The sequence below is a fragment of the Lacerta agilis genome, chromosome 2 (assembly GCF_009819535.1).
Source record: "Lacerta agilis isolate rLacAgi1 chromosome 2, rLacAgi1.pri, whole genome shotgun sequence".
NCBI classification, from domain to species: Eukaryota; Metazoa; Chordata; class Lepidosauria; order Squamata; family Lacertidae; genus Lacerta; species Lacerta agilis.
In genome coordinates this window covers 108,171,437-108,199,278 of record NC_046313.1, presented here as the reverse complement: position 1 = coordinate 108,199,278, position 27,842 = coordinate 108,171,437, and the positions used below count along the sequence as shown (strand labels likewise).

Sequence of the window (27,842 nt, the reverse complement as noted above, 5' to 3'; positions counted from 1 at the left end):
CCTGTGCCCGAGTGAAATATCTGTATTCTAGGCCCAAGCGAGAAACAATAAGCGGCAAATAAGAAAGGTTCAGCCGCAGTTTTACAAAACACAAGGGATATGAGATTGTGTGGTTTTTAAATTTTTAAAAGTAAGCTAAAAGGTAAAGGGACCCCTGACCATTAGGTCCAGTCGTGTCCGACTCTGGGGTTGCGGCGCTCATCTCACGTTACTGGCCGAGGGAGCCAGCGTACAGCTTCCGGGTCATGTGGCCAGCATGACAAAGCCGCTTTTGGCAAACCAGAGCAGCGCACGGAAACGCCGTTTACCTTCCCACCATAGCGGTACCTATTTATCTACTTGCACTTTGACGTGCTTTCGAACCGCTAGGTTGGCAGGAGCAGGGACCGAGCAACGGGAGCTCACCCCGTCGCAGGGATTCAAACCGCCGTCCTTCTGATCAGCAAGCCCTAGGCCAGGCATAGGGAACCTTCGGCTCTCCAGATGTTTTGGACTACAATTCCCATCATCCCTGACCACTGGTCCTGTTAGCTAGGGATCATGGGAGTTGTAGGCCAAAACATCTGGAGAGCCGAAGGTTCCCTATGCCTGCCCTAGGCTCTGTAAGCTACTGGTCCTCAATAATAAGTAAATGTTAGTAAGTTGTGGTCAGGCTGGATTCTGACATGTTTCATGGGTTAGAGACATTTACATCTGCTGCAGTGGGCCCTAGTCTGCAAACTTGGGCCGTAATAATTTGCTAGTTGTTAAGCCTCCGCAATTTTCTGTTGGACTTTTGGTTTTAACTGGAAAAGTCTCAAAACCAGTTTAGCACTTGGAGTGGTGTCCAGCTACGCTTCCTTCTGAGTTCTCCTGCTTCTCCAGTGCTTTAGCAAAGTTTGTTCAAACTTCTTACTTCTTCTTGCACAACGGTATGTGTGCCTTTCGTGCCAGCAATTAATTCCACAACGTCTGGGTTGTTTCAAAGTAAGCAAGCTTTAATTACAAGCATATAAATCATAGCCACTTTCCCGGAGAATGGGAGGACATTCTCCGGCCTCTCCGGTTCAGAACAGAAAGTAAGACTGAACAAGAAATAAACGGTGCATCACATAAATCACAAAGACATCGCATATAGCAGATACCCCGGATGTTGTGACACAACCTCATCCCTGTGGGAGGAGCGAACTGCTGAGTTTCTTTAACCCTGAAAGCTCCAAACCTCACATTTTCCTTGCTGTTGTTATTTTGTAGTGAAGGAAATGCACTCTGCACCACCTCAGCAGCACTTTTGTCTATTTGCACGTTATGACTGATCCTCGACCTTACCTGCCGATGTCCTATCATCTCTCTGAGGTCTGAGCTCTGGTGCAAATTAATCCTTGGTTGTGAAGTGGGGTTATGTCCCACGACAGGCAGGCATTTGGTTTTATGGAAGTGGCAAGGTGGTGACCAAAGAGAAACAATAGGAAGCTTTTACACTGCCCAAACAAACTGCAAACAATCCTGATGAGGAGGAAAGTTCTGGGTCCTTCTCCATGGCCGGCTCTGCTAACTTCTCTCTGGTGCTTCCTCTCCACAGGCCAATCTGCCTCCCCTGTACGGCTGGGACCACCCGAGCTCTGAGGAAGCCCCACCCACAGACCACCTGCAGAAATCATGGTATGAAGAGCTGGCCTGTTTGTGTGAATGGCCAACCTACCGCAGAGGTGCCACAGGGATGGTACAAGCAGCAGACTTTGTGGCATGCCTAGCAAAGAGGGCATGAGCTGGCTGCTGGGGGACCTACAGGTGAAACTCGAAAAATTAGAATATCGTGGAAAGGTTCATTACTTTCAGTAATTCAACTTAAAAGGTGAAACTAATATATGAGATAGACTCATGAGATGCAAAGCGAGATACGTCAAGCCTTTATTTGTTATAATTGTGATGATTATGGGGTACAGCTGATGACAACCCCAAATTAACAATTTCAACTTTGGGGTTTTCATCAGCTGTACTCCATAATCATCACAATCATAACAAGCAAAGGCTTGACATATCTCTCCTTGCATGTCATGAGTCTATCTCATATATTAAACTCCAGTAGCTAATGAAAACAATTGCTTACATAAATGGACTTTTCCACGATATTCTAATTATTCGAGTTTCACCTTTACACTTGTGTCTCTTTCTCCAGCACTGCATTTTTGTCTTCCCTCCAGCTCAGTAGACTAGAGCCAAACCCGTCCTAATAACACAGGGTTAAGTGTGCGCTTATAATGTAGTGTGGTACACACAGCAGAAGTGACCTGGAAACTGCAACTAATCCAGAATGCGACAGCTGGTCTGGTGACTGGGAGTGGCCGCCGAGACCACATAACACCGGTCCTGAAAGACCTACATTGGCTCCCAGTACATTTCTGAGCACAATTTGAAGTGTTGGTGCTGACCTTTAAAGCCCTAAATGGCTTCAGCCCATTATACCTGAAGGAGCGTCTCCACCCCCATCGTTCAGCCTGGACACTGAAGTCCAGCTCCAAGGTCCTTCTGGTGGTTCCCTCCCTGCGAGAAGTGAGGTTACAGGGAACCAGGCAGGGGGCCTTCTCAGTAGTGGCACCTGCCCTGTGGAACACCCTCCCATCAGATGTCAAGGAAATAAACATCTGAAGGCAGCCCTGTATAGGGAAGTTTTTAATGTTTTATGGTTTATCGTGTTTTAATATTCTGTTGTGAGCTCCCCAGAATGGCTGGGGCAACCCAGACACATGGGCGGGGTATAAATAATAAAATTATTGTTGTTGTTGTTGTTGTTGTTGTTGTTATTATTATAATATTCCGTCTCATCCTTGTTTTGCCTGGACTTGTGGCAGACTTGCTCCAAAGGCTGGCCACCCATGATCCCGACCCTTGCCGGGTTCACTCTCTTTTCCCCCTTTCCCCCACCCACGGTTTCTAGCCTTCCTCCATCATGTTAAGAGGAGTCCCGCTGGATCAAGCCCCTGGGCCCATCTTCTCCTGCATCCTCTTTCAACAGCAGGACCCAACCTCTTTGTGCTCTCTTGTTTCCTCCAGAGGAATTGCTCCTGACCATTGGGAACGTCCCGTCGTTTTTTGTGACCGACTGTAAACACGAGCACGAACAGGGCAACGGGCTGTCTCGCAGGACAGTGAAAATCAGGAATAGTGAAAAGGTGAGAAGGGAGAACTGCGCCAGGATACCCCCTTTTGACCCCGGGACCACTAGCAATATTCAGGCATCTTATAGAAAATATGCAAGAGCAAGAACCCAAGTGATGACTCTCATTTATCCTCAGGACAGAGGGAGCCAATGTTGTCCTCTTCATAGCTTGTTGGACTCCCAACTTCCATCAGCCGGCATAATGGTCGGATGGTTGGAGTTGTGGTCCGCCAACATCAAGAAGCCACCAGGTTGGCCACTCTCCACTTCTGCCATGTGGAATTGCCTCCCTAGAGAGGCTCATTGCTCAATGTTGCTTGCCTGTTTTATCTCAACAGGCTCCCTCTGGTTGCAAATTTTAATCGCTGCTGGTTTGCTACGCTTTGTTATTTTAGCCTTGAGTACAGATGTTTTTGTTGGTATTTTCGCGAGGCAAAAAAAAAGCAGCGATGAACTAGAGCAGGAGTAGGCAACCTAAGGCCTGGGGGCCGGATGCGGCCCAATTGCCTTCTCAATCCGGCCCACAGACGTCCGGGAATCAGTGTGTTTTTACATGAGTAGAATGTGTCCTTTTATTTAAAATGCATCTCTGGGTTATTTGTAGGGCCTGCCTGGTGTATTTACATGAGTAGAATGTGTGCTTTTATTTAAAATGCATCCCTGGGTTATTTGTGGGGCATAGGAATTCGTTCAATTCCCCCCCCCCCAAATATAGTCCAGCCCACCACATGGTCTGAGGGACGGTAGACTGGCCCACGGATGAAAAAGGTTGCTGACCCCTGAGCTAGAGCGTTTTAAAGCACAGATTTGTGCCTAGAAACAGAAAAAGGAAGCCTGGATGAGGCCTAAGCACCAGTGAGCAGAATTTAATTTTGCTTTTTCTCTAATGTGCTAGTTGCCTTTGGCCTTAAGAAAAAAAATTACGGAGAAACTTAATGTAATCCGACTGGTGGTGGGGGAAAAGAAGCATAGTGAGAGCTGGGTGCTAGAGATAACTTGGTGTCCAGAGTCCTTTATGTCTCCTCTAGGTTGCTACAGTTTGTCCCCACTTCCACATGCCTAGAAAGGAGGGCCCTGAGTGTTTTCCTCTTGCTCTGCTCCTTTGAGGGAAAACCTGCCCTTTAGTGAAAGTTGCCGTTTGCTCTGGTTGAGCACTAAAGAGCAGTTTCCTCCAGAGGAAAGCTGCAGGACCAGAGGAAATGTGGAAAAGCCCTACAATTCCTAATAGAAAAAGCATCTGATTATTATTATTTTTAAATGAAAGTTATTTTAAACAATTTCAAGGGAGCAGAAAAGACTTTTAATATATGTGACGACAGCTGCACGGATGTTGTTAGCCCAGGGATGGAAAGAAGATAGAAGTTCCTACCAGAGAAGAATGGCTAATTAAAAATTGTTGGACTATGCCGAAATGGCAAAACTGACCAGAAAGCTCAGGAACTAGGAAGACCAAAACTTTAATAAGGAATGGGAAAAGCTTTAAATTTACTTTGAAGACCACTGTAAGCAGTTGAAAACACTAGCAAGACTGCAATAACACTTGTAAATGTAACGAGAACAATGGACATAATGGAGTTATAAAAAACTTCGATTATTGAAAAAGATGCAGTAGAAAAGGTTTAACAACAGAATGCATGGAGGGGAAGGTGGGAAGTCCAGAGATTCGGAGGAATCTTATAGCTGTGGATGTGTAGTGGTATTATTTTAATTTTAAATTTGTAAAACTGTTATGGAATTGGGGGGGGGGTCACCTAAACGAAGTCTCCCAATCTAAGCAGTAAGGAACGAATCTATGCCCTCAAGGGAGCCCCTCTAGACAATGTCCCCTTGCCCCTGACACATTGTTACATGGGCAGTACACAAACTCCCAGAGTCTTGGTTCCTCCGCCCTCTTGCCACTTTGGTCAAGGGCTTCAAGACTGCTCAGCCTCTGCCATGATCCCTTGAGTGGGAAGGCACGGACACAGGATAACAGCCGACATTGCAGAGGGCAACTGACATTTAGACACAGGCCAGATCTCCTTCCTCTGGACCCATTGAAGGGTGATAGACCTGGCCAGGCAATCCCATTGTTCTATTCCCAGGAACACTCGAGATGAATACATCAGGGCTTGCCACTGATGTGCATTTCATTTCCTCCATGTTAATCTTGTTTACCAGTATGTTAATTATGTATAACCCTCCCCCTTTCCGCCCCTTTTCTGACGTTTCACCTATGTAGTAGTGGCATAATTATGACATGTAACAAGATGCATTGTGGGAACCAGAAAAGTTTTGAAAAGTTCTTGCAACCTATTCCCAGATGTTCAGTCCTGACTTGAACCTGTTGCGCAATGAACTTTGATCTTTGCTTTTGCTCCGGTTGGTGGCTGGACTCCTTTTTATTTCTCCTCGGGAACCCGCAGGCTTTTTGTAGCCTCGTACCTGGATTTTTCCAGTAACAAAACCAAATAAAAATTATTTATTTGGGGGAGTATGTGTGGATAGGCCCTACTAGCAGTAAACCCACCATTCCTTCTCTCCCCTTAGAAAATTGGTTGCGAAGCAGACGCCAAGAAAGCCTCCTATTACGAAAACGTCACGGATGTCTCCCAGGTGGTGACTGAACGCTTCTTATGCACAGGGGGCGCCGACCCTGAAGTGGACCCCAACACTTGCAAAGGTGAGGAACAGCACCTCCTCTTAGAACACCCCCAGGAACCACAGCCAGGGCTGCCTGTGCGGACTTGCTTTGAGTTTCACACTAAGGCTGCAGGAAAACGTGAATTGCTTTTAGGGGGACAGTTCAGGACTAGAATGTGCTTGCTCCTTTCCCCAGAGAAAACCCCAACAGTGAAGTCCAGTAAGGATACCCCTCTGGGCTCTGCTTCCTCTTGCGGAAGTCGTCTTCTTCTTTGGCGATCACTCGTAGCCGAGTAAGATTGTCTTCCATAAACATGGTTTTAAAAGTGAGTCCACGAGTGACTGTGGAGGCCAATTCTGGATCCACACGTCCTTCCAAAGTGGGGACATACATTTCTGGGTGGGAGTTGGTCATGGTGAGGGTTTGCCAAGCGTGCCTTCCTCTTATTACGTTTCTCCTTTTTGTCCTGAGTTCGAGTGTCTTCAAAGCCCATGACCCCTTTGGTAAAGGCTGTTCTCCAATTGGAGCGCTCGCAGGCCAGTGTTTCCCAGTTGTTGGTGTTTATACTACTTTTTTTTAAAAAGATTTGCCTTGAGAGAGTCTTTGAACCTCTTTTGTTGGCCATCAGCTTTACGCTTTCCATTTCTAAGTTCGGAATAGAGTAGTTACTTTGGAAGATGATAACCAGGCATCCGCACAACATGACCGGTGGCAAAGTTGATGTTGAAGAATCATTGCTTCGACACTGGTGATCTTTGCTTCTTCCAGTTAGTTACTTCCATTAGTTCACCTGTCTTCCCAGGTGATGTGTAAAAGCCCAATTTTTATGGGGTTCAACTCACTTTTCTGCAGCTTCTAAAGGAAAGGGAGCCTTTTCTACAGTTTCCAGACAGATAATCTAATCAGCCAGTCACATGTCGCTGGGGAAACAAACAACCTCCCTCTGCAGCACATTCAACAATGGAGGCCTGGGAAAGAGGGCAGGGCTGAAAGGGAGCCGGGACTCTTATCTCTCTCCCGATCTCTTGCTGATCAGCTGTTGAGCAGGTCCTTTCAACACCCCCCTTTCTCTTTGTAAAATAAAAAGCATGATCCTCTTTTGGCCCCTGGGCAATTCAGCTCCAGGGACCACCATTCACTCCATAAGACGCAGAGATATTTCCCCTCACTTTTTAGGAGGGAAAAGGTGCGTCTTATGGAGCGGAAAAATATGGTAATCCGTTCCGAAGGTGCGCTTGTAAGTCGAAATATTCGTAAGTCGAAGGCGCCATCTCGGAACGGGAAAAAAATTCAAATTCAAATTTTTGTAAGTCGAGGTATCGTGCCGCCGCTTTCCCTTCACAAGTCGAAAATTTCAGAAGCAGCGGCCATTTTTCGCTTCCGGAGGTCATTCGGAAGTCGAAAAATACAGAAGTCGAGTCGCTCGTATGTCGAGGTACCACTGTACATCTAAAGCAGCGTGACATCACTTCACACGCTGGTGGCTTCCCTGGAACCCAAAGGGTGCTGAGAGTTGCAAGGAATCCTGTGTTTTCCCCAGAGAGCTAAAATTCCCAGTGGTTTTCCCAGTCACCCAGGGTGGCTAGGGTAACCCAGTCACATGAGTGGCATATAAATAATAAATTATTATTTGTTGTTGTTCAGTCGTTCAGTCGTGTACGACTCTTTGTGACCCCATGGACCAGAGCACGCCAGGCACGCCTATCCTTCACTGCCTCCTGCAGTTTGGCCAAACTCATGTTAGTAGCTTTGAGAACACTGTCCAACCATCTCATCCTCTGTCGCCCCCTTCTCCTTGTGCCCTCCATCTTTCCCAACATCAGGGTCTTTTCCAGGGAGTCTTCTCTTCTCATGAGGTGGCCAAAGTACTGGAGCCTCAACTTCAGGATATGTCCTTCTAGTGAGCACTCAGGGCTGATTTCTTTGAGAATGGATAGGTTTGATCTTCTTGCAGTCCATGGGACTCTCAAGAGTCTCCTCCAGCACCATAATTCAAAAGCATCAATTCTTCGGCGATCAGCCTTCTTGATGGTCCAGCTCTCACTTCCGTACATTACTACTGGGAAAACCATAGCTTTAACTATACGGACCTTTGTCGGCAGGGTGATGTCTTTGTCTATATAATAAATTATTATACAGTATTATTATTCCCAGGGGACTCTGGGAATTGTAGCTGTGGGAGGGGAGTAGAGGGTCTCCTTAACTACAGTCCCCTCATTGTATAGAACTGGAACTCTGGTACATGTCTATACATACGTATATAGCTTCAGACTTGAACACCACACACCCGCTGTTAATTCCCTTTCCTTTTGCTTCCAGGAGATTCTGGTGGTCCCCTCATCATTCCTAAAAGGCAGCGATACATCCAGGTAAGCGTGTACTCCAACTGGCCCCAGGCTTCTCATGCAGGACTCCAAACTTCCCGATGTTCTTTATAAGCAGGGCTTTGTGTTCCCCAATTCTACAGCTGTACCACACAAATGTGGCATTTGGGGGGGGGGTGGCAGCAGAAAAGTAATCACAGGGCTTGGTTCTCTTTGATAGCACACTCTGAAGGCCAAAGCAAGCTGCACATTCAGGTTTCTCACTTTATTAGTATCCTTCCCTTTCTCCCAAAGGAACCCGTGACGGCAAAGCGATACAGCAGTTAAAAAGTCTAAAAACAATTCCGATACAGATGCAGAGCGGCAAAGATCTTTGCTGAGAAGGCTTTCAGTATGTGCTGAAAATACAAGAGACAGCTCCTGCCTAATACCGTACTAGCCTGAATATAAGTCACACTCCACCCCCCCCCCCCAATTCCGACTGTGAAAAGTTATAAAGTGTGGCTTATATTCGCAACAATACCAAAAGCCCAATTCTGCTGCTGAAACAGACATACAGTGAATCCCCCTCTTAACTCCTGCTGGAGCCCTGGTGAGCGGGGGTGGCAGGTGGGCGGCGGCTGGTGCTGCCACTTTGTGCTTCCTGCTGTGCTCCACGGGTGGGGGGGTTGTTTCCCTGCCTGGTGCCGAGAGCGGCGGGACGGCGAGTGCCGCCATGCGACCCCCCCCCGCCTGCCTCGCCACCGTTAATGGAGTGGGGGGCACCCACCTGGCGCAGTGTGAGGTGAGCTATGCGCCCCCCGCGGAATGTCTCTTCTTGCCCAGCTGGCCCCTGCCGCTGTTGGGGGGGACGGAGAGGGTATTGTCTTTTTTTCTCCCCCGCCCCCATGAATTTTAAAGGTGCGGCTTATATTCGGGCCAATACAGTATTTAGCTTTGCTGATGTTGCTCTGAGAGCCAGCGTGGTGTAGTGGTTAAGAGTGGTAGACTCGTAATCCGGTGAACCGGGTTCGTGTCTCCGCTCCTCCACATGCATCTGCTGGGTGACCTTGGGCTAGTCACACTTCTCTGAAGTCTCTCAGCCCCACTCACCTCACAGAGTGTTTCTTGTGGGGGACGAAGGGAAAGGAGAATGTCAGCTGCTTTGAGACTCCTTCGGGTAGTGATAAAGCGGGATATCAAATCCAAACTCTTCTTCTTCTTCTTCTGTAACGTTATGCCTGGTAGTCTCACTCCAACCTCTTATTTTTCCCCCCCTGCAGGTGGGCGTGATCAGCTGGGGCGTGGTTGACGTTTGTAGAAACAAGAAACTGCCTGTCTGCGAAACTGGCCGTAATCGTCACGAGATGTCCCCTGCCTACGCTAGGGATTTCCACATCAACCTCTTCAAGGTCTTGCCTTGGCTCAAGGAAGAGCTCCGGGAGGAGGGACTGGATTTCCTGTAGATTTTTCTCCCCAATTCCCCACCTTGGGATGGTTTGTGTAAATAGAACCTTGAAATCCTGTAAAGTGAATGCAGTTTTAACAATTGTGTATTAAACTCCATTGTATGAAGAAGAAGAAAAAGGATAAAGAGCTCTCTTCTGTGACACTGGTGTCTTTCGGAGAGCTGTGAATATTGCACCCCAGTTACGAGTTGATGTGGGAATACGTTTTTAAGGTGCTCCTGCACCTGTTTGTTTATGTTTACTTTAAGGTAACCTTCCGCGCTAGGAAGGGCGGGCAAAGGATCCAGCAGGGAGTTTGCTGCATGGATCCCTCCGCGTTTGGGGCGAAGCGCATCAATTTAGCCAATGTAACGGTCAGTTGATAAGTTTCCCGCCCAGAAACTAGCTTAGAGACAAGGTTGTGATTGGTTCTTGTAAATGTTGTGACGGTGTTTGATTCCTTAATAAACAGCCTCCGCTCTCTGTAGCGTGGGTGGAGAACGCGCGAGACAAGCCAGAGAGAAACCGAAAGTAAAACCAGCCGCACAGAGCAGTTGAGAGCTTCTTCACCATTGACTGCAGTCTCTTAGTTTTTATTTCTTTTATTTAAAAAGCTTTTATTTGGCCTTCTAAGTTTTGGCCGCTACCTAGCTTAGCCTATCTTTCTCTCCGGAGACCTCCGGAATCTCCGGAACCTTCAGATACCTGCAGAAAACCTTCGGAAACCTTCAGCAACCTTCAGAACTCACGACAACTACCTTCAGATCATAGCCAGCGGACCCTTTCACGACGCAGTGGGAGCAGGAACTCTGGGATTACTGGTCGTCCCATCTGCTGGCTATCCCCACAAGTTGATATCTGGCATAGCAACCTCAGAATCCCAAGCTTCCACTCTCACTCCCCCTTCCTCAATTAAGTTTTTAGATCAAACAAAGAGATGAAATTGAAGACATCAAAACCATGTTTTATTTTTCAACAACAACAAAAAAGACACCACCCTGCCACAGGAGCTCTTCCCTCATACTAAACCACCGATAGGTCTATCCTACATAAACCTGCCTAATAATCTTTGAACATCATCTAAGATGTGGCCATCACAATTGTTCTCTTACTACACAATGCCTTCCTGATCCTGTGGCAAGGTGCATTATAGAACAAGTCTTTCCCCCCCATGGGTTCAGGTGCATTTTGAGGTCCAGACTTGGGAGAGAAGCGATACGGTGCTTTTTCGAAGACACAGCCAATGTGTATTTGCACAGCTTAGCAAAAACGAAGCAAACATTTTAAGAAACGCCCCACCGCTTGAAATGGGGATTGTCCCACAGGCCTCAGAACATGTCTTCGTTGTAGACGACCTGGGATCGCTTGTCCCGGTGAGAGCCCTTGTTGCTGTTCTTCACAGCTGGGGGAAAAAAGAGGGGGGGTGGACATCTAGGATCACAGCAAGGCAAAGGTGAGTAGCTTCTCTCACGCTTCCCAGCTGAACCTCTGAAGAAGATAAAAGCAGCAGGTTCTGGGGCAACTGGTGGTGGACTCCCAGACCCCAAAAAACCCTTTTAAGCGAGTGGGGTATTTTGTGGACTGAAACTGGCCTATATTATTGGCAGACTGAAAGTTGCTGGCTGCTGTTACTAGCGCACACTTTCTCTGGGAATCTGACCCCCCCCCCCCCCGCTTTCGCCTCCAATTCCTGTCATCAAAACACAGGAGCTTGGGAGATCCCCGAGATCCATATCCCCACCACCAACACTCAAACCACTTCCCATCGTCTTGGAACATGGTTCCTCTCCCCCCTCCCCCCCCCATTCCAGACCCCTCTCCTCCGGCACTTACCCAAAGACCCCCACACCGATTTGCCGGTGGCTGCGTCCAGCATGGGCTGTTTGCGGGCAATGCTGACTTTCAGCTGCACATCCTCCACCACCTTTCCGTTGAGCTATTAAGGAGACAAGGGGGGGGGGAAGGGGTGCCTTAATCCATTTCTACGGAAATTGCTCCGCAGCCCAGAGAGCCCGGAAGCACCTTAAAGATCGACAGAACCAAGAAGCCGGCCTCGTCTTTGCCTCCTGCCCTTCCTCCTCCTCCTCCCCTGCCTCCAAGTCTTGCCCACTCTCTGTCACAACCTCTTCTTGCTCACAAAACCCTGTTGCCTTTTCTGCTCCCGACACCTCCTCCCCCCCAGTCCCCTCTCTCTCTTCTCCCTCTGACCACGTGTCGTCGACCCACCACCGATCCCCAGGCTTTGAGCCTACGCTGTCTCCTGTCGCTCCTCTGCATCCAGGGCAGACTCACGAAAACCCATGGACTTAATTCTAATGACTAATGTTGGGTATCGCCCCATTCCTACTTTTCCCTAGGCTCACTTCAGGCAACCCGGAAAGGGAAAAGCAGTGGCAGTTACCTCAGCAATGGCTTGGTCCGCAGACTCCATCTTTTCATAGGTGACAAAAGCACAGCTGAGAGTGGAGAGAGAAAAGGGTTAACGACGGCTCTCTGGGGAAAGACATGGTCTTCTTGGCTGTCTTACCTTACCAGCAGTGTTAGAAACTCGAGATATGTAAGCTAGGCGCCAAATGGCTCCTTTAACCTAGGTTACGGTCACCGAAACAGAATGTCCAGTTGCAATTTTTTGGCAGGATGGCTCTAAAGTCTTATTTTTTCAAATGACAGACGCGACTGTGATTCTCAGTTAAACCTACGGTTAGTTCAGATGACAATCTTGATCTAGGCTGAGCTTTGAGAACTTAAAGAAGAAGAGTCGCTTTATCCAGGGACAGTCCACATACAGGTGAAACTCGAAAAATTAGAATATCGTGGAAAAGTCCATTTATGTAAGGAATTGTTTTCATTAGCTACTGGAGTGTAATATATGAGATAGACTCATGACATGCAAAGCGAGATATGTCAAGCCTTTGCTTGTTATAATTGTGATGATTATGGCGTGCAGATGATGAAAACCCCGAAGTTGAAATTGTTAATTTGGGGTTCTCATCAGCTGTACGCCATAATCATCACAATTATAACAAGCAAAGGCTTGACATAGCTCACTTTGCATGTCATGAGTCTATCTCATATATTAGTTTCACCTTTTAAGTTGAATTACTGAAAGAAATGAACCTTTCCACGATATTCTAATTTTTTGAGTTTCACCTATTCCTACCTATTTTTCTTAATGGTGACAGGGTGACAGAAGTAGTTATGGGGGGACAGGGGACGGGGAGGTGTGGAGGACTTCCTGGTCATGAATGGGGTAACTGCCCCTGAATGACCAGGTGCACAGCCTGGGAGTCATTCTGGACTCACAGCTGTCCATGGAGGCGCTGGTCAATTCTGTATCCAGGGCAGCTGTCTACCAGCTCCATCTGGTACGCAAGCCGAGACCCTGCCTGCCTGCGCACTGTCTTGCCAGAGTGGTGCATGCTCTGGTTATCTCCAACTTGGGACTGCAGCAATGCGGTCTACATGGGGCTACCTTTGAACGTGAACTGGAAACTGCAACTTGTGATGGCCTGGGAGTCAGACTCTGATGCTGAACCTGAGGGATCCCAGCCTGCACAGGATTCCTCGCCTCCAGAACCAGCTGAGCCGGGGCCAGGGCTTGAGCCTGAAGGATCTCCACCTGTGCTGGATCCCCAGGTGCAGGCATCAGCAGAGTCTGCTCTGGCTCCTGATGGGAGGGAGGACCCATTGCCTGCAGGTGCTCCACTCCCAGCCTCTTCAGAGGAAGCTGAGGCATCCCCTGGGTCCAGTAACCCACCAGCCTCTCCTGAGCTACAGAGGCTCAGGGCAGAGAGGCGAAGGGAGTTAAGTGTCTGCAGGAGGAGTGCTCGCCTCCAGGCCCGGAGGAGAGGCGAGTCTCCGGAGGATCGGGACCTCCCTAAGCATACGGCCAGATAAAAGCCAGCCAGACCCAGCCCAAGTTGCGTGAGCAACTTAGTTGCAAGCGTGTGCTCAACCTGCAACCTTGTGCCTGAACCTGCCTTAGACCTTGACCTGCTCCCTGCCTCGCTCCCCGCCGGACTGACCTCCTTTGGACCCCTAGACCCAGGACTGGACTTGGACCTCGCTTCATGGACAAACCCTTGGGGCCAGCACACAACTAATCCAGAATGCGGCAGCTAGACTGGTGACTGGGAGTGGCCGCCGAGACCATATAACACCGGTCCTGAAAGACCTACACTAGCTCCCAGTACATTTCCAAGCACAATTCAAAGTGTTGGTGCTGACCTTGAAAGCCCTAAACGGCCTCGTACATGTCTACCTGAAGGAGCGTCTCCACCCCCACCGTTCAGCCCTGACACTGAGATCCAGCTCCGAGGGTCTTCTGGCAGTTCCTTCACTGCGAGAAGTGAGGTTACAGGGAACCAGGCAGAGGACCTTCTTGGTAGTGGCGCCCGCCCTGTGGAACACCCTCCCATCAGATGTCAAGGAAATAAACTACTATCTGACTTTTAGAAGACATCTGAAGGCAGCCCTGTATAGGGAAGTTTTTCATGTTTTATGGTGTTTTAATATTCTGTTGGGAGCTGCCCAGAGTGGTTGGGGCAACCTGGCCAGATGGGCGGGGTATAAATAATAAATTAATTATTATTATTTATTATTATGCACCATTCATAAGGTAAGAATATTCTGCACAACCGTGAGCAGGGCAGTGACATGGGGCAAGTGAAGACAAGCAACAACAATTAAGTATAACGTTGATCGCTTTTCCTACTCAGGCTGCACAGAAAAGGCATTTTGGCTCCTGAATTTCATTCTGATCATGCAGATAAAATATTACTGATACAGGATGTGGCATCAGTGTGAGAAAACAGTCCAGGTCCAATGTTCCCCAGGAATGCAACTCTAGATGTCAGAAACCATCCTACCTGGTGATGCCAGGGATTGAACCTGCAACCTTCTGCATGCAAAGCACTGCATTATTATTATTATTATTATTATTAGTACCCTGGCCATCTGGCTGGGTTATTCCAGTCCCCCTGGGTGGCTTTCCTTGTTGGATGTCCATGTGGGAGTGAGGTGTCGTTTGCATGTTCCCCCCCCCCCATGGATCTGGCCCAAGCTTTTCCTCTTGGGTCAACCTTGCCTTCCTTCCCACCACTCACTTGCGGGGATTGTCCATGGAGAGATCAATGATGTTCCCGAAGGCCGAGAAAGCGGTGCGCAGCATGCTCTGCTTCATGTCCGCCCCGTAGACGTACACCGTGTTCCCTTTGCGCGGAGCACGTCGGTCCGGGAAAGAATCTGAACCTGGGTTAGGAAATGAAGACTGACAGCTCAGAAAACATTCCTGTCGCCCCAAGGCCCTCTTAAAAATAGCCGGAGGCCAAAAACCCTTTGAAACCTTGCCTACCCTTCCTGGGGACTCTTAAGTATCCTAGTTCACAACCGGCTCACGTGATATTCAAAACCACTCCGTGAGATCGTAATATCCAGGGCAACATCCACACTCTACAGGTGAAACTCGGAAAAATTAGAATATCTTGGAAAAGTCCATTTATGTAAGCAATTGTTTTCATTAGCTACTGGAGTTTAGTATATGAGATAGACTCATGACATGCAAAGCGAGATATGTCAAGCCTTTATTTGTTATAATTGTGATGATTATGGCGTACAGCTGACGAAAACCCCAAAGTTGAGATTGTTAATTTGGGGTTCTCATCAGCTGTACGCCATAATCATCACAATTATAACAAATAAAGGCTTGACATAGCTCATTTTGCATGTCATGAGTCTATCTCATATATTAGTTTCACCTTTTAAGTTGAATTACTGAAAGAAATTAACCTTTCCACGATATTCTAATTTTTTGAGTTTCACCTGTACATCTAAAGCTCTATGAGAGCACTTTGAACAGCAACAGCTTCCCCCAAAGAATTCTGGGAGTTGTAGTTTCTTCGGAGGCTTCTACTCCCCCTCGCAGAGCCACAATTCCCAGCTTGGTTTTGTGGGAGACTGCCTTTCCTCCCACAGGTTTAACCACCATTCCCTCTTCTTCCCAGGGAACTCTTGGGAACTGTAGTTCCCTGAGGGGAACAGCAGCCTCCCAACAACTCCCATTACTCTTCACAGAATTCTTGGGGGGGGGGAGCAATGGCTGTTTTAAAATGGCATGCTTTAAATCAGGCATAGGCAAACTCGGCCCTCCAGATGTTTTGGGACTACAATTCCCATCATCCCTGACCACTGGTCCTGCTAGCTAGGGATCATGGGAGTTGTAGGCCAAAAACATCTGGAGGGCCGAGTTTGCCTACACCTGCTGTAAAGGTAGGGTGTGACTGTGAACCATTTCTGCTCGCTAGCTGGGCTCTGCCATCCCCACCGAGAAGCTGGGATTTAAGATGTTTCTAAGTAGACACTGGATGGTCACCTATCCAGGTGACAGTGGATCTCCCACATCACCTGCAGGACTGGACTATGTACCCTTTTTGCAGCCCCTTCTGTGATCGCTCGACTTCAGCTCTATCCCAGAAGCATGCATGTTGCGCCCACTCTAGATAGCCCCCAAGCAGGGTGGATTTGATTTAAATCAAATCGATTTAAATCACTAGTCAGTAAGGCTTGATTTAAAACAATTTTTTTTTAACAGAAACACTCATTCTTGCTTGTATAATCTTAATATTTACAAGCAGATGAAGCGTTTCATTTTTGGAATGATAAATTTCCAGAGTAGTTTTTACAGTTATATCAAAAATTACTGATTTGGTTATACTATTAGAAATGTATAGACAGATAATTATGGAGTTATTGTGAGGTTTAATACGTTAACTGTTTATATTTGGACAACTCAATCATTTCCTTGATAACAATTTATTTAACTGAAACAATATTACTATAGCACAGGGGTGGCCAACCCCCAAGAGACTGTGATCTACTCACTGAGTTAAAAACTGGCAGTGATCTACTCCATTTTTGAGGGCCCGTTTTTTAGGAGTTTAGGTAAAGGTTGTTGAGCTTTTTTTTTTTTTAGGAAGGAAAGCCCTGTTTTTTGCGGTTCAGGTCAAAGTTGCTCCTTTGTGGGGAGTCAGTGATCTACCACAGACATCCAGTGATCTACCGGTAGATCACAATCTACCTGTTGGACGTGCCTGCTATAGCATATGCATCCATGTTCATTAACTGATGTGGTTAAACTTTTTTTTTTTTTAACTTAATAGACATGAAAAACTTAAAACAAGTCCTTATTTCAAGATGAACAGCCTTTGGGCTATAATGTAACTTAAATAGAAAACTATCTTTAGAAAGATTTTTCCTCCAAAAGCATTTTATTTTAAAAATCTGATTTTATTTATTTTTAAAACCCATTGATTTTTATCCACCCTGCCCCCAAGGAGTCCTTACGGCGGAAGCTGCCCTCTCTGTCTCGGTCTCGGTCCCGATCCCTGTCCCTGTCCCTGTCCCGGTCCCGATCCCGGTCTCTGTCGCGCTCTCTGCTCCGGTCCCGGCTGCGATCGCGGTCATAGTCCCACTCGAAATTGCGGAGGTTCTCCCCCCGGTCTGGCTCTTTCTCTGGATCCCTGCCCACTTCTGGATCCTTCTCTGGATCCCGCAGGCGATCGCTGGAGCTCACAAAGCTGGGAAAGAGCATGGAACGGGGGGAAGGCGTCATCTCTACCCATTTTTGTTTCACTTTGAAGGCAGCGTCTAACAAACGTGCGCCGTCAAATCACAATTTCAATAATGCAATGCGATTTGTAAACCACGGGTTACAAATACCAAACGTTTCAAAATGGAGATGATGACTTTTAAAAACACATTTCGAAACCACCAGCAGTGCCAAAAATTACCTGCCGTTAATAAATAATTCGGAAACGCACTTCGAACCAGCACAACGAGCAACCTCAAAGCTGACAAACCAGCAGCGTAATCAGTGAAATCATCCTTATTATGTGTCATTTGAACCAAATAGATCTTCAAAGTCCTTTCGAAGACCTACGCTGATAAGGCCATTTATCCCTTGAGAAGGGATCAACAGATCAGAGCAGGAGTGGGGAGCCTCATAATTATTAAACTGCCACAATCCAAACACTGTTTGCTGCAGTTCTCTGGGATTTGGCCTGATCCTACAGGTCAAAACAAATATCGAAAGGTCAAATCATCTACCAACCTTTCGTAGAGAGACTTCCTCTGGGGACGCCGTGACTGAAACAAAACATTAATAGAAAAAAAGACACCAGTCATCGTATTAAAATTAGCAGCTAGTAGCCCTGGGCTGAATCAAGAAACCTCTGGGTAGCTAAAAACAAACACCCCCTGCTCTCTCTTTCACCACCCCAAAGACCTTTTGGGATCTAGTTCCCCCTTCATTTCATCGGTTCCACGATGTCACGTGGCAGCTACAAGCATGGATGACTGGCTGAACGGCTGAACAGGGGTTGGAGTGGAGCTCAAAACAGTGTCCTTGCTTCTTCAGCGTTGACCCCTTTGGCTACATCCTGAGAACATGAGAACAGCCCTGCTTGAGCAAATGCACCAGTGTGGTGTAGTGGCTAAGAGCGGTAGACTCGTAATCTGGGGAACCGGGTTCGCGTCTCCGCTCCTCCACATGCATCTGCTGGGTGACCTTGGGCTAGTCACACTTCTTTGGAGTCTCTCAGCCGCACTCACCTCACAGAGTGTTTGTTGTGGGGGAGGAAGGGAAAGGAGAATGTTAGCCGCTTTGAGACTCCTTCGGGTAGTGATAAAGCGGGATATCAAATCCAAACTCTTCATCTAGCCCAACAATCTGGTCTCACAGCTAGCCAACCAATTGTCTAAGACAGCTGTTCCCAATTCTCTAAGTATCGTGCACCCCATGGACCTCCTACTTGTGAAAATTTTGATTATCTCTGTGGTAGTTATTGTTCTGCGGACCACCATTTGGGAACTCCTGGCCTAAGGGAAACCTGCAAGAAAGCACCTTCCTCTCCTGTGATTTCCAGCAACTGGCGATCATACTGCCTCTGACCATGTGGAAGTAGAACCTGGAGTCAGGGAGCTTGATTTGAGCTCTCCCGGATATTTGTGGATCTTCCAGTTGCAGCTCTGAGCATACTTGGACAACATGGCCCCATCCCACTATGAACGGTGGCCGGCACCCATCACGGAACCTTGCCGGCCTGTCTGAAGGTGTGCAGGCACCCAGATCAGCACCAGCAGCTCCCACAGACCTGTCCTTGTATGTTGTTGGGGGGGAAGGAGGCTGTAGCTCCATGGGAGAGCATCTGTTTTGCATGTCCCATGTTCGATCCCCAGCACCCTCCAGACTCCCTGCCTGAAACCCTGGAGAGCTGCCGTGTGGAGATTACTGAGCTCTAAATGGGCCAACAGGTCTGACTCAGAAAAAGGCAGCTTCCTCCATGTACACCAGCTGAACATGGCGAGTGGGTGGAGCTCCATGAAGTATGCAGAAACACTTTACGCTGCCCTGGGGCACCCCGTGAACTAGTGAAGGTGGAGGAGCAAGCAGGATTGCCTAGCTCTCTGCCAACCCACCCAATTTCCCTCCGTTAGCCGGGAAATCAAACGCCAGGTACCTCTTGAGAATCGTCGTCCGCAGAGATGCTGCGCTGAAAAGGTTGGAAAGTCGTGACTGGTCCTTTCTCGGGATCCTAAAGACACGCAAGAGGTTAAGGTTGGACTGCTGAAGACAACCCTGCTCCCCTTCCCACAGTCTCTGTTAGGGCTGGGGGAAATATATTGATATATCATCCAAAACTGAAGTCCGTATTGTGAAATCAGTTCATAATTTTCGACTTGGCAAAATATAACATAAACCGTATTGTGTGTGTGCTCAAGCGTGTGATGCAGTAAAAACCGTGAAGCCAGCAAATGCCCCTGTCTTATTTCAGAAATCGTGATACGTTGGCATATTGTGATGTTTAGCTGGTGATATACCTCAATGTTGATCACCAGACACACACACACACACGCCCTAGTCTCCACCCATTTAGCTCCCCTTACTTTCAGCTTCCCTTCCAGCGTGCGAGAGCGCTTGAACCCAGAGTTCTTGTTCTCTGCTTTGATAGCGCTGATGGCCCCCGTTTTCACGAGCATCTTGGCTTGCTCCGTCGCTGTGGCCGTGTCCACTACCGGCTGGTCAGAGATGGCTGCAAAGCGGGCAGGAGAAATGCAAGAGAGTGTCCCAAGTGTTTGTGGACCCAGGTCCGCCCTACTCCCCTCCACCACCTCCCTTGGTGGAAGTCCGACTTACAGCGTTTAATTCCTCCCTGGCTGGCTTGGCTGGTTGAACTCTGCTGCTTCTTCAAGGCCATGAGGGACTTTTTCTGGGGAGGAACAACAATGACAACCATTTAACGTGGCATCTACAAACCTATTTCTCTCCCTTCCCTTCCACCCTGTCTTCTTCTGTTGTCATCTACCAACAGGTGACCCTGTGGTTCGTGAGAAGTTGCTGGGCTACAACTCCCCATCATCCCAGAGGCATCTGGTTGTCCACTGTGAGAACAGGATGCTGGAATGGATGGGCCCCGTGACACGCAAGAGGGAACAAGCTTGTTTTCTCCTGCTCTAGAGGGTAGGGTTTGAACCAATGGCTTCAAGCGACAAAAAGGGAGATTCTGACTACGCACCTGGCAGCAAGTGAAACGATCTCCCTTGGGAGGTTGTGGGCTCTCCTTCCTCTGAGGTTTTTAAGCAGAGGTTGGATGGCCATCTCCCTGGTCCTGAACGGGGTAACTGTGCCCCTGAAGGACCAGGTGCGTAGCCTGGGAGTCATTTTGGACTAACAGCTGTCCATGGAAGCGCAGGTTAATTCTGTGTCCAGGGCGGCTGTCTACCAGCTCCATCTGGTACGCAGGCTGAGACCCTACCTGCCCGCAGACTGTCTTGCCAGAGTGGTGCATGCTCTGGTTATCTCCCGCTTGGACTACTGCAATGCGCTCTACGTGGGGCTACCTTTGAAGGTGACCCGGAAACTGCAATTAATCCAGAATGCGGCAGCTAGACTGGTGACTGGGAGTGGCCGCCTGGACCACATAACACCGGTCCTGAGAAATCTGCATTGGCTCCCAGTACATTTCTGAGCACAATTCAAAGTGTTGGTGTTGACCTTTAAAGCCCTAAACGGCCTCGGTCCTGTATACCTGAAGGAGCGTCTCCACCCCCACCGTTTAGCCCGGACATTGAGATCCAGCGCCGAGGGCCTTCTGGCGGTTCCCTCCCTGCGAGAAGCAAAGCTACAGGGAACCAGGCAGAGGGCCTTCTCGGTAGTGGCGCCCGCCCTGTGGAACGCCCTCCCATCAGGGGTCAGAGAGATAAACAACTACCTGTCATTTAGAAAATACCTGAAGGCAGCCCTGTTTAGGGAAGTTTTTAATTTGTGACTTTGTATGGTATTTTAATATTTGTTGGAGGCTGCCCAGAGTGGCCGGGGAGACCCAGCCAGATGGGCGGGGTATAAATAAATAATAATAATAATAATTATTATTATTATTATTATCTGTCATGCATGCGTTTCTTTAGATTCCTGCATTGCAGCGGGTTGGACTAGATGACCATTGGGGACCCTTCCAACTCTATAATTGTATTATTATTATTATATGATCCAGCGGGCTTCTTTCTATTCTTGTGTCTAATCGTTGGCCACGCTGGCCAGGACTGGGTGGACCAATGGCCTTGAACAGCCAACAACAACATGATTCGGCCTGGCCTGCCTAGGGTGGAATCTACCCCTCGACATCGACGAAAAGGAGTCTGACCTTTTTCTTGAGTTTGGCAAACTTCTTCTGCAGAGCCTCCTCTTCGTCCGTCAGTCCCGGGGGAATGACAATCATGGCTGATAAGCAAAGTCACCGTCTGGAAAGGGAAGACAACGAAATAGGCCATCAGCGGCAGCTTGTGGGTTGGTCAACCAACCTGGATCTATAGCGCAACACAGCTTCTTCCTCCAGCACCTTTAACGGTTGCGGAGTAAAGGGAATTGCAAATAGGGTCTTCCATATAAGCAAGAACAATGCCACCTAAGAAGGTTCTCCTGGATCAGGCTGATAGCCCATCTAGCCCAGAATTCTGATGAGCCCATGAAAACACAGGATGTTCGACTAGATGGGCTGTCAGCTGATCTAGCAGGTTCGCATTATTTTCAAAAATATTTAAAAACTGATAGCAGCCTAGAGAATAGGGCAGGTCCAAAAAAAATGCATTTCAAGTGTCAAAAGCAGGTGTGTCTTCAGCAGTCAGCAAAAACTACATAATGAAGGCGCCAGTTTCACCTCTCGCGGGGAGAGAATCCCATACCTTATTCCAAGCACCATATTCCATTGTCATTTTTTTTAAAAAAAGGAAGACAAATAAGTGCAGAAGTGGGGTCATGCCAACTACAAGCACATTTGCAGCTTGGCTTTGCACGAATATCCCACCTTTGGCAGCGTCATAGCTACGGGAGGTGACTAGCCAGGGTTTGTTTGCCCCAGGGTGAAGCTTCCAGAGGGGCGCCATTGAGGCTCCCAGCCTGTGTGTGTGCTTGCATATGCATGTGGTGTGTGGGTGCCAAACTAAGTCTTTGACCCAGGTGCCCCTGCCTTTGGTTTCCTTTCCAGCAGGCTCTAGCTCGAGTGGCAGTAGGCATTGGTATCTGAAGAAGTGTGCATGCACACAAAAGCTCATACCAAGAACAAACTCAGTTGGTCTCTAAGGTGCTACTGGAAAGAATTTTTGATTTTGTTTTGACTATGGCAGACCAACACAGCTACCCACCTGTAGTAGGCATTGGGTAAGCATTAGTCTCCTGAAGCTGAGGCTCCAATACTTTGGCCACCTCATGAGAAGAGAAAACTCCCTGGAAAAGACGCTGATATTGGGGAAGATTTGAGGGCACAAGGAGAAGGGGACGGCAGAGGACGAGATGGTTGGGCAGTGTTCTCGAAGCTACCAACATGAGTCTGACCAAACTGCAGGAGGCAGCGGAAGACAGGAGTGCCTGGTGTTCTCTGGTCCATGGGGCCACGAAGAGTCGGACACCACTAAACAACAGCAAGCCTTAGTCTTGGAGCGAGGGGAGGGTGTAGCCTCTGCCTGCCCCTGCATGCAAAAGGGTATCCCAATAAAGGGACCCAGGAGGAGTTGCAACAGGAACCCCGGGTGGGGGGTTACCCCTATTTGTCGTCAGCCATAGCACTCTCACCCACCCCCAGGTTAGGTCGACCCTAGAAAGCACTCCCAGCAGAGTTGAAAATGGTATACCCTATAATGCCTTAGTATCTGTAACCAATAAAATTGTGGCCTATTCGACCCATTCTTCACTTACACCTATTTTCCTGCCTGGTTATTTACTGGGGATACCTTGGACTGCAACGAGCTTTGCACCAATCACATCCCTCCTTCGGCCTCCCACTCACCAGCTGCTGCACCAACTCCCGCGTCCTCTCCCCGTCGCGCGAGCCTTCTCTCCCACAGCACGCTCTAGACACGCCTCTGGGACAACCCCACGCAGCAGGAGGAAGTCTCTACGTACATTTGCATAAGCTACTCAGCAACGCGAAGCCCATTGGCTGACTGGAAAGGCGGCCTCGATGAAAGGAGAGTGCGCGCGCGCGCGCGTCCAAGGAGCGATTTACATATCGGCCGCTCGTTGGCTGAATTGCGTAGCAGGGCGGAAACGTTCGAAACGCGACGGGGCTCGTTTGAGCGTGCGTATGACGCAGCGACGAGACGTTTGCAATTTTACATGCCGCGCCGCCATTGGACAACGGCGGGCACGGCCTGCGTTGGAAATGGAACCAAGCGGACCCCGAAACTCTCGACTGCTCTTCCAACGGCTGCTTCCGCTTTCTTCCAACAGGGCGCTCCGCCTCTGACTGGAATTTGACCAATCCCGTGTCGGCGTCGCTGCTCGCTTCCGCTTTTCAGCAGCGAGGGGCGACCGCTGCTTCCGCCCTCACCAGGTTGGATTTGAACGAGCACTTCCGGGTTAGGGGTTTGCCACGCCCCTGAGCGAGCTGTGGAAGTGGCGATGGAGATGGAGAGGATAGGTGAGAGAACTTTGGCGCCGCCTCCCCTTTGGAACTCCCTGCCTCTTGAGATCAAGCAAGCGCCTTCGACGGGATCTTTTCGGAGGCTTCTGAAAACAGTCCTGTTTAGACCAAGCCTTGCCCAGATGCTTAAAAAGCTGGAGCAATTTTAGCCTTTTCCTCTTTTTTTTAGTATTTCAGCTTTCTTATGTTTTAAAGGAGGGCTGTAAATTTCCCCTCAATATTACTGTTTTATCATTTGTAAACCTGAAGAGGGTTGTTGTTTTTTAACAGTCAAGTGGTGTGTAATTTTTATGAAATACAGTGGTACCTTGGGTTATATACGCTTCAGGTTACATACGCTTCAGGTTACAGACTCCGCTAACCCAGAAATAACGCTTCAGGTTAAGAACTTTGCTTCAGGATAAGAACAGAAACTTTGCTCTGGTGGCGCAATGGCAGCAGGAGGCCCCATTAGCTAAAGTGGTGCTTCAGGTTAAGAACGGTTTCAGGTTAAGAACGGACTTCCGGAACTAATTAAGTACGTAACCAGAGGTACCACTGTAAATTGTTGGCATCTTAAGAGACAATGGAGTGCGCCTCTGGGGGTGCATTCAAACCTCTGGAGAATCGTAGCACCTGCTGCGGCTGCAGAGACCGGGAACTCATAACTGCTGCCTCCAGCATTGTTTTTGCTGCAATTGCAGCCCCAAAGTGACCTCCCTGGGGTTCCAGCCTGGGGAGTGTGTATGCAGGTCCTGGGCTGCCCAAATGACAAGACTCTCTCCTCCCCGCCCCGCCCCGGCCTCACTGGTGTGGTCTAAAGGAAAGCAGAGCAGAAAAATAAGTAATAAAATTTGCTTTGTGCTGTACACAGATTAAAAACCAAAGACAGTTCTTTCCATGCAGGCTTACAACATAAAAAAGACACGGCACAGAAGGGAAAAGGAAGGGAAAACTGAGCAAGCTCAGGCACCAGGTCTTGAAAGTTACATAGCCAACTGAAAATGGAAAAAGTTGAAGGAAAGTAAAAATTAGTTTTATTTGCTCATGCCTATATAAGGCCATTATTAATTTATTCATTTTTAGAGAGAGAAAACAAAGAATCTTTTAAGCAATGTGAATAAATAATAATGATCAATAAAACACAGATAAAAGCAAAGAGATGAAAATCTAGTTATCTAGTACAGACAATCCTCGTTTTGTGCCAGGGTTCCATTCTGGACCCCTGCGTGCATTGGCAGAACAAGCATAAGCCCACTTTGCTCAGTTCCACCCCCACCCGCCCCGTTCTGCCCCTTTTCATGATGCCTTTCACCCCGAGAGGCGCACTCCATTGTCTCTCAAGACAGATGGATGCCAACAACAAAAGATCACCAGCGAGGTTTATAATACGTCGTAAAACAGTAAGCCAGATAATAAAACAGATAACAATAAGACACTGTTATAGGGTTTTGTTGAAATACTGTATGTCCTAATGGGTTGCTGTTGCTGTGAGATGCTTCTCAGTTTGTTTGGAAAAGTGGCACACATATTTTTCGTCAAATAAAACCAAAGGAATCTGACCTTTGCATCGGTAAACTTTACCTTTCCTGGAGGTAATTTAAGCAAAGGATGGATAGCCATAATTCAAGGTCCTGTAGTTGCATTTTTGGGGGGGGGGAGTGGGGTGAAAACATATTTATTGATATAATAATATGAAGCAACGATCCCCCAAAGCAGCACGCTGTAAGTTGCATTCGGCACCGATGACCTCTGAGGCCCCTTTCAGCGTTATAATTCTTTGAAAGTTACACTGGGGTCAGCGGGAGTAGCGACTGAAAATGGGATGATGAATTTCACAATGTCCTTTTCTCCTTGTTCCCTTCTAGTCCTGCCCCCCAGGGGGCCTCTGGAGTTACCCCTCTCCATTCTGGAGGTTGGATGTGCCGGCCGTTTTGAGCTCATCACCCAAGAGGAAGGGCCTCATGGAGATAGATTCCCGCTAACCACGGTAAGGAGTGCCCCTTTCCAACCCTGGAACGAGAGAGGAATTTTCTTAATGGTAACAAGCAGCCACCAACTTCACATATTGAAATTCTGGAAAACCATTATTATTTTTTCTTTAAAGTATCCAGGGCTCCTGCAGGTGAGGCAGCTGATGTGCTGAAGTGAAGTAGTCCCAGGTATGGTCAGTAACTGAATGAGCGGCCTCCTGGGAACCGCATGCTATGACAGAATAAAAGTGGGATCCAAATGCAAGAAGTTGAATTCATAGAATTGTAGAATTATAGAGTTGGACAGGACCCTGAGGGTCATCTAGTCCAACCCCCTGCAATGCAGGAATCTCAACTAGATCATACATGACAGGTGGCCTTGCAACCTCTGCTTAAAAACTTCCAAAGAAGGAGAGTCCACAACCTCCCGAACAGGGAGACTGTTCCACTGTCAAAAAGCTCTTGCTGTCAGAAAGTTCTTCCTTACGTCGAGTCGGAATCTCCCTTCTTGTAACTTGAATTCCAGCATTTCGGTTTGTTGCATTGTTTCCGCTCTTCATTTCTTCGTTTGCTCAGTGGAGGCTGGTCAGTTAGGGCAACCAACCAATCAAGTGGAACGTCAAGCAATTAAAAAAAAAAAAAGTTTAAACCCCCCCCCCCATATATGCCTGTCTGTTTTCTCTCCCTCCTGCCCATCTTTTCAATGACATTTTGTGACTTAAAACGTCTTGACCGGTCTTTGAGAGCATGATCGTGGCGGCTGCAAGGATACGACCTGTTTTACATCAGGATGTGACCCATTTGGGGACTGCAAGTTACCTTGGCTGCATAGACGCTGGTATCTCGGAATGACACGTGCACCTTTTCCCCCCCCCATCCCACCTTACAGCTTCCTCACGGGTTGCCCCCTCATGCTGAGGATCTGGCCTCTGAACTGGAGCAGCGCTTCCTCAGCAGCCCAGACTGGCTTCCCATCCACCACTTCGAAAGGTCTCACAGGTGAGGTTCTCGGCAGCCGCTGAGCCATCTCTCCCTTGTGCAAAACTGAGGTGTCTCCTTCCAGAAAGGAGCAAAAGAGGACACAGTTAACTCGTGTGTTCTCTGGTTGGGGCGGCAGCTTTGCTGGTGTGGGATCTGGGAATGTTTTTGGTGTTGTTGTTTTTCAAAAAAAACAAACCACCAAAACCCAAAATCCTGCCTACTTTCTCGAGGAAGGTTCTGGCCCCGTGAGAAAGACATCCAGTCGCTCTTTGAGGTGGACGTCACCCCCGTGCATTCCACGCTTCAGGCTGAGCGCAACCCCACCACAGGAGAGCTGCTGGGCTTCAAAGAGGTGAGGAACGGTGGCGTCTTTCCCCCCCAGAATGTCATTTTTTCGTGGCAAGTTGTCAGGCAAGGGGGGGGGGAGTCTTAGGCCAACGGACTCAATGTGGCCTTCCAGCACTCTCTGCTTTGCCCTCAGAACTTTCCCCAGGCCACACCCCCTAGGGAGCCCTGCTTTGCACCCCCCGGAGTGTTTTCGTCTGGCTGGAATTTATTCTTAAACTCTTGTCTGTGAGAAGGCCAGAGAAGGGCATGTGAGCCGTGTGTGAAAACTAGCCTGCTGTAGGAAGATCAAATGCACACTCATTGCTCCGCCCTCTTTTTAACCTGGCCCCACCCACTGTGTTGTCCTGAAGTGAGTGTGTTCCTCAGGCAGAAAGGCGTTTCCCACCTTGTTGCGGCGGGTGGGTGGGCCAATATGCTTCAGCCAACCAGGGTTAGCATACCTGGTGGAAGGTGGGTGTGGGGCAGGTGTAGTTTGGGGGAAAGCAGTCTCGTGGGCCAAATTGAGGAACTCTGCCAAGCCACATGCTCCCCCCACCCTTGTGCTAAATCTATGGACACCTCCATGGTAGCAGCCAGGCTCTGGTACATGTCCCATTCTGCTGCCCCCCCCCCCGGTTGCTCCAAGGAAGGATTGCAAGCTTAAACAACCGCTTGAGCATTTTGCTCTTCTTGCAGCTAGATACAGGCGCTGTGGTCTAAACCACTGAGTCTCTTCGGCTTGCCGATCAGAAGATCGGCGGTTCGAATCCCCGCAACAGGGTGAGCGCCCATTGCTCCTGCCAACCTAGCAGTTCAAAAGCACGCCAGTGCAAGTAGATAAATAGGTACCACTGCAGCAGGAAGGTGAACAGCGTTTCCATGCGCTCTGGTTTCCGTCACGGTGTTCCGTTGCACCAGAAGCGGTTTAGTCCTGCTGGCCACATGACCCAGAAAGCTGTCTGTGGACAAACGCTGGCTCCCCCGGCCTGAAAAACGAGATGAGCGCCGCAACCCCATAGTCGCCTTTGACTGGACTTAACCGTCCAGTGGTCCTTTACCTTTTTCCTCACACACGTGACCGGGTATATGTGCGGCG

General features: G+C 48.5%; 3 protein-coding genes across 3 annotated transcripts in view; 2 read left to right on the top strand and 1 right to left on the bottom strand.

The window, feature by feature from the left end:
• The window catches only part of CFB (complement factor B), a 58,032-nt gene extending 48,480 nt beyond the window's left edge, over positions 1-9,552 (top strand). The window contains exons 33-37 of the mRNA XM_033141955.1: positions 1,562-1,641; positions 3,034-3,152; positions 5,669-5,801; positions 8,082-8,131; positions 9,349-9,552. Of these exons, the coding sequence (XP_032997846.1) occupies positions 1,562-1,641; positions 3,034-3,152; positions 5,669-5,801; positions 8,082-8,131; positions 9,349-9,531 (565 nt within the window). The 3' untranslated portion in view covers positions 9,532-9,552. The remainder of the gene's footprint in view (positions 1-1,561; positions 1,642-3,033; positions 3,153-5,668; positions 5,802-8,081; positions 8,132-9,348) is intronic.
• A 1,182-nt stretch (positions 9,553-10,734) lies between these two features.
• Positions 10,735-22,940, bottom strand: NELFE (negative elongation factor complex member E). The gene is made up of 11 exons (XM_033141687.1): positions 22,851-22,940; positions 21,213-21,309; positions 19,706-19,778; positions 19,456-19,601; positions 19,029-19,103; positions 17,621-17,655; positions 16,855-17,087; positions 14,619-14,763; positions 11,915-11,969; positions 11,347-11,449; positions 10,735-10,915 (listed from the first exon to the last, which is right to left on the bottom strand). The coding sequence occupies exons 2-11, from the start codon at positions 21,285-21,287 to the stop codon at positions 10,842-10,844; spliced, it is 1,014 nt and encodes a 337-aa protein (XP_032997578.1). The 5' UTR covers positions 21,288-21,309; positions 22,851-22,940; the 3' UTR covers positions 10,735-10,841.
• A 524-nt stretch (positions 22,941-23,464) lies between these two features.
• Positions 23,465-27,842, top strand: part of SKIV2L (Ski2 like RNA helicase) — a 38,008-nt gene continuing 33,630 nt past the window's right edge. The window contains exons 1-4 of the mRNA XM_033141686.1: positions 23,465-23,483; positions 25,334-25,455; positions 26,328-26,437; positions 26,654-26,771. Coding sequence (XP_032997577.1) covers positions 23,465-23,483; positions 25,334-25,455; positions 26,328-26,437; positions 26,654-26,771 — 369 coding nt within the window. The remainder of the gene's footprint in view (positions 23,484-25,333; positions 25,456-26,327; positions 26,438-26,653; positions 26,772-27,842) is intronic.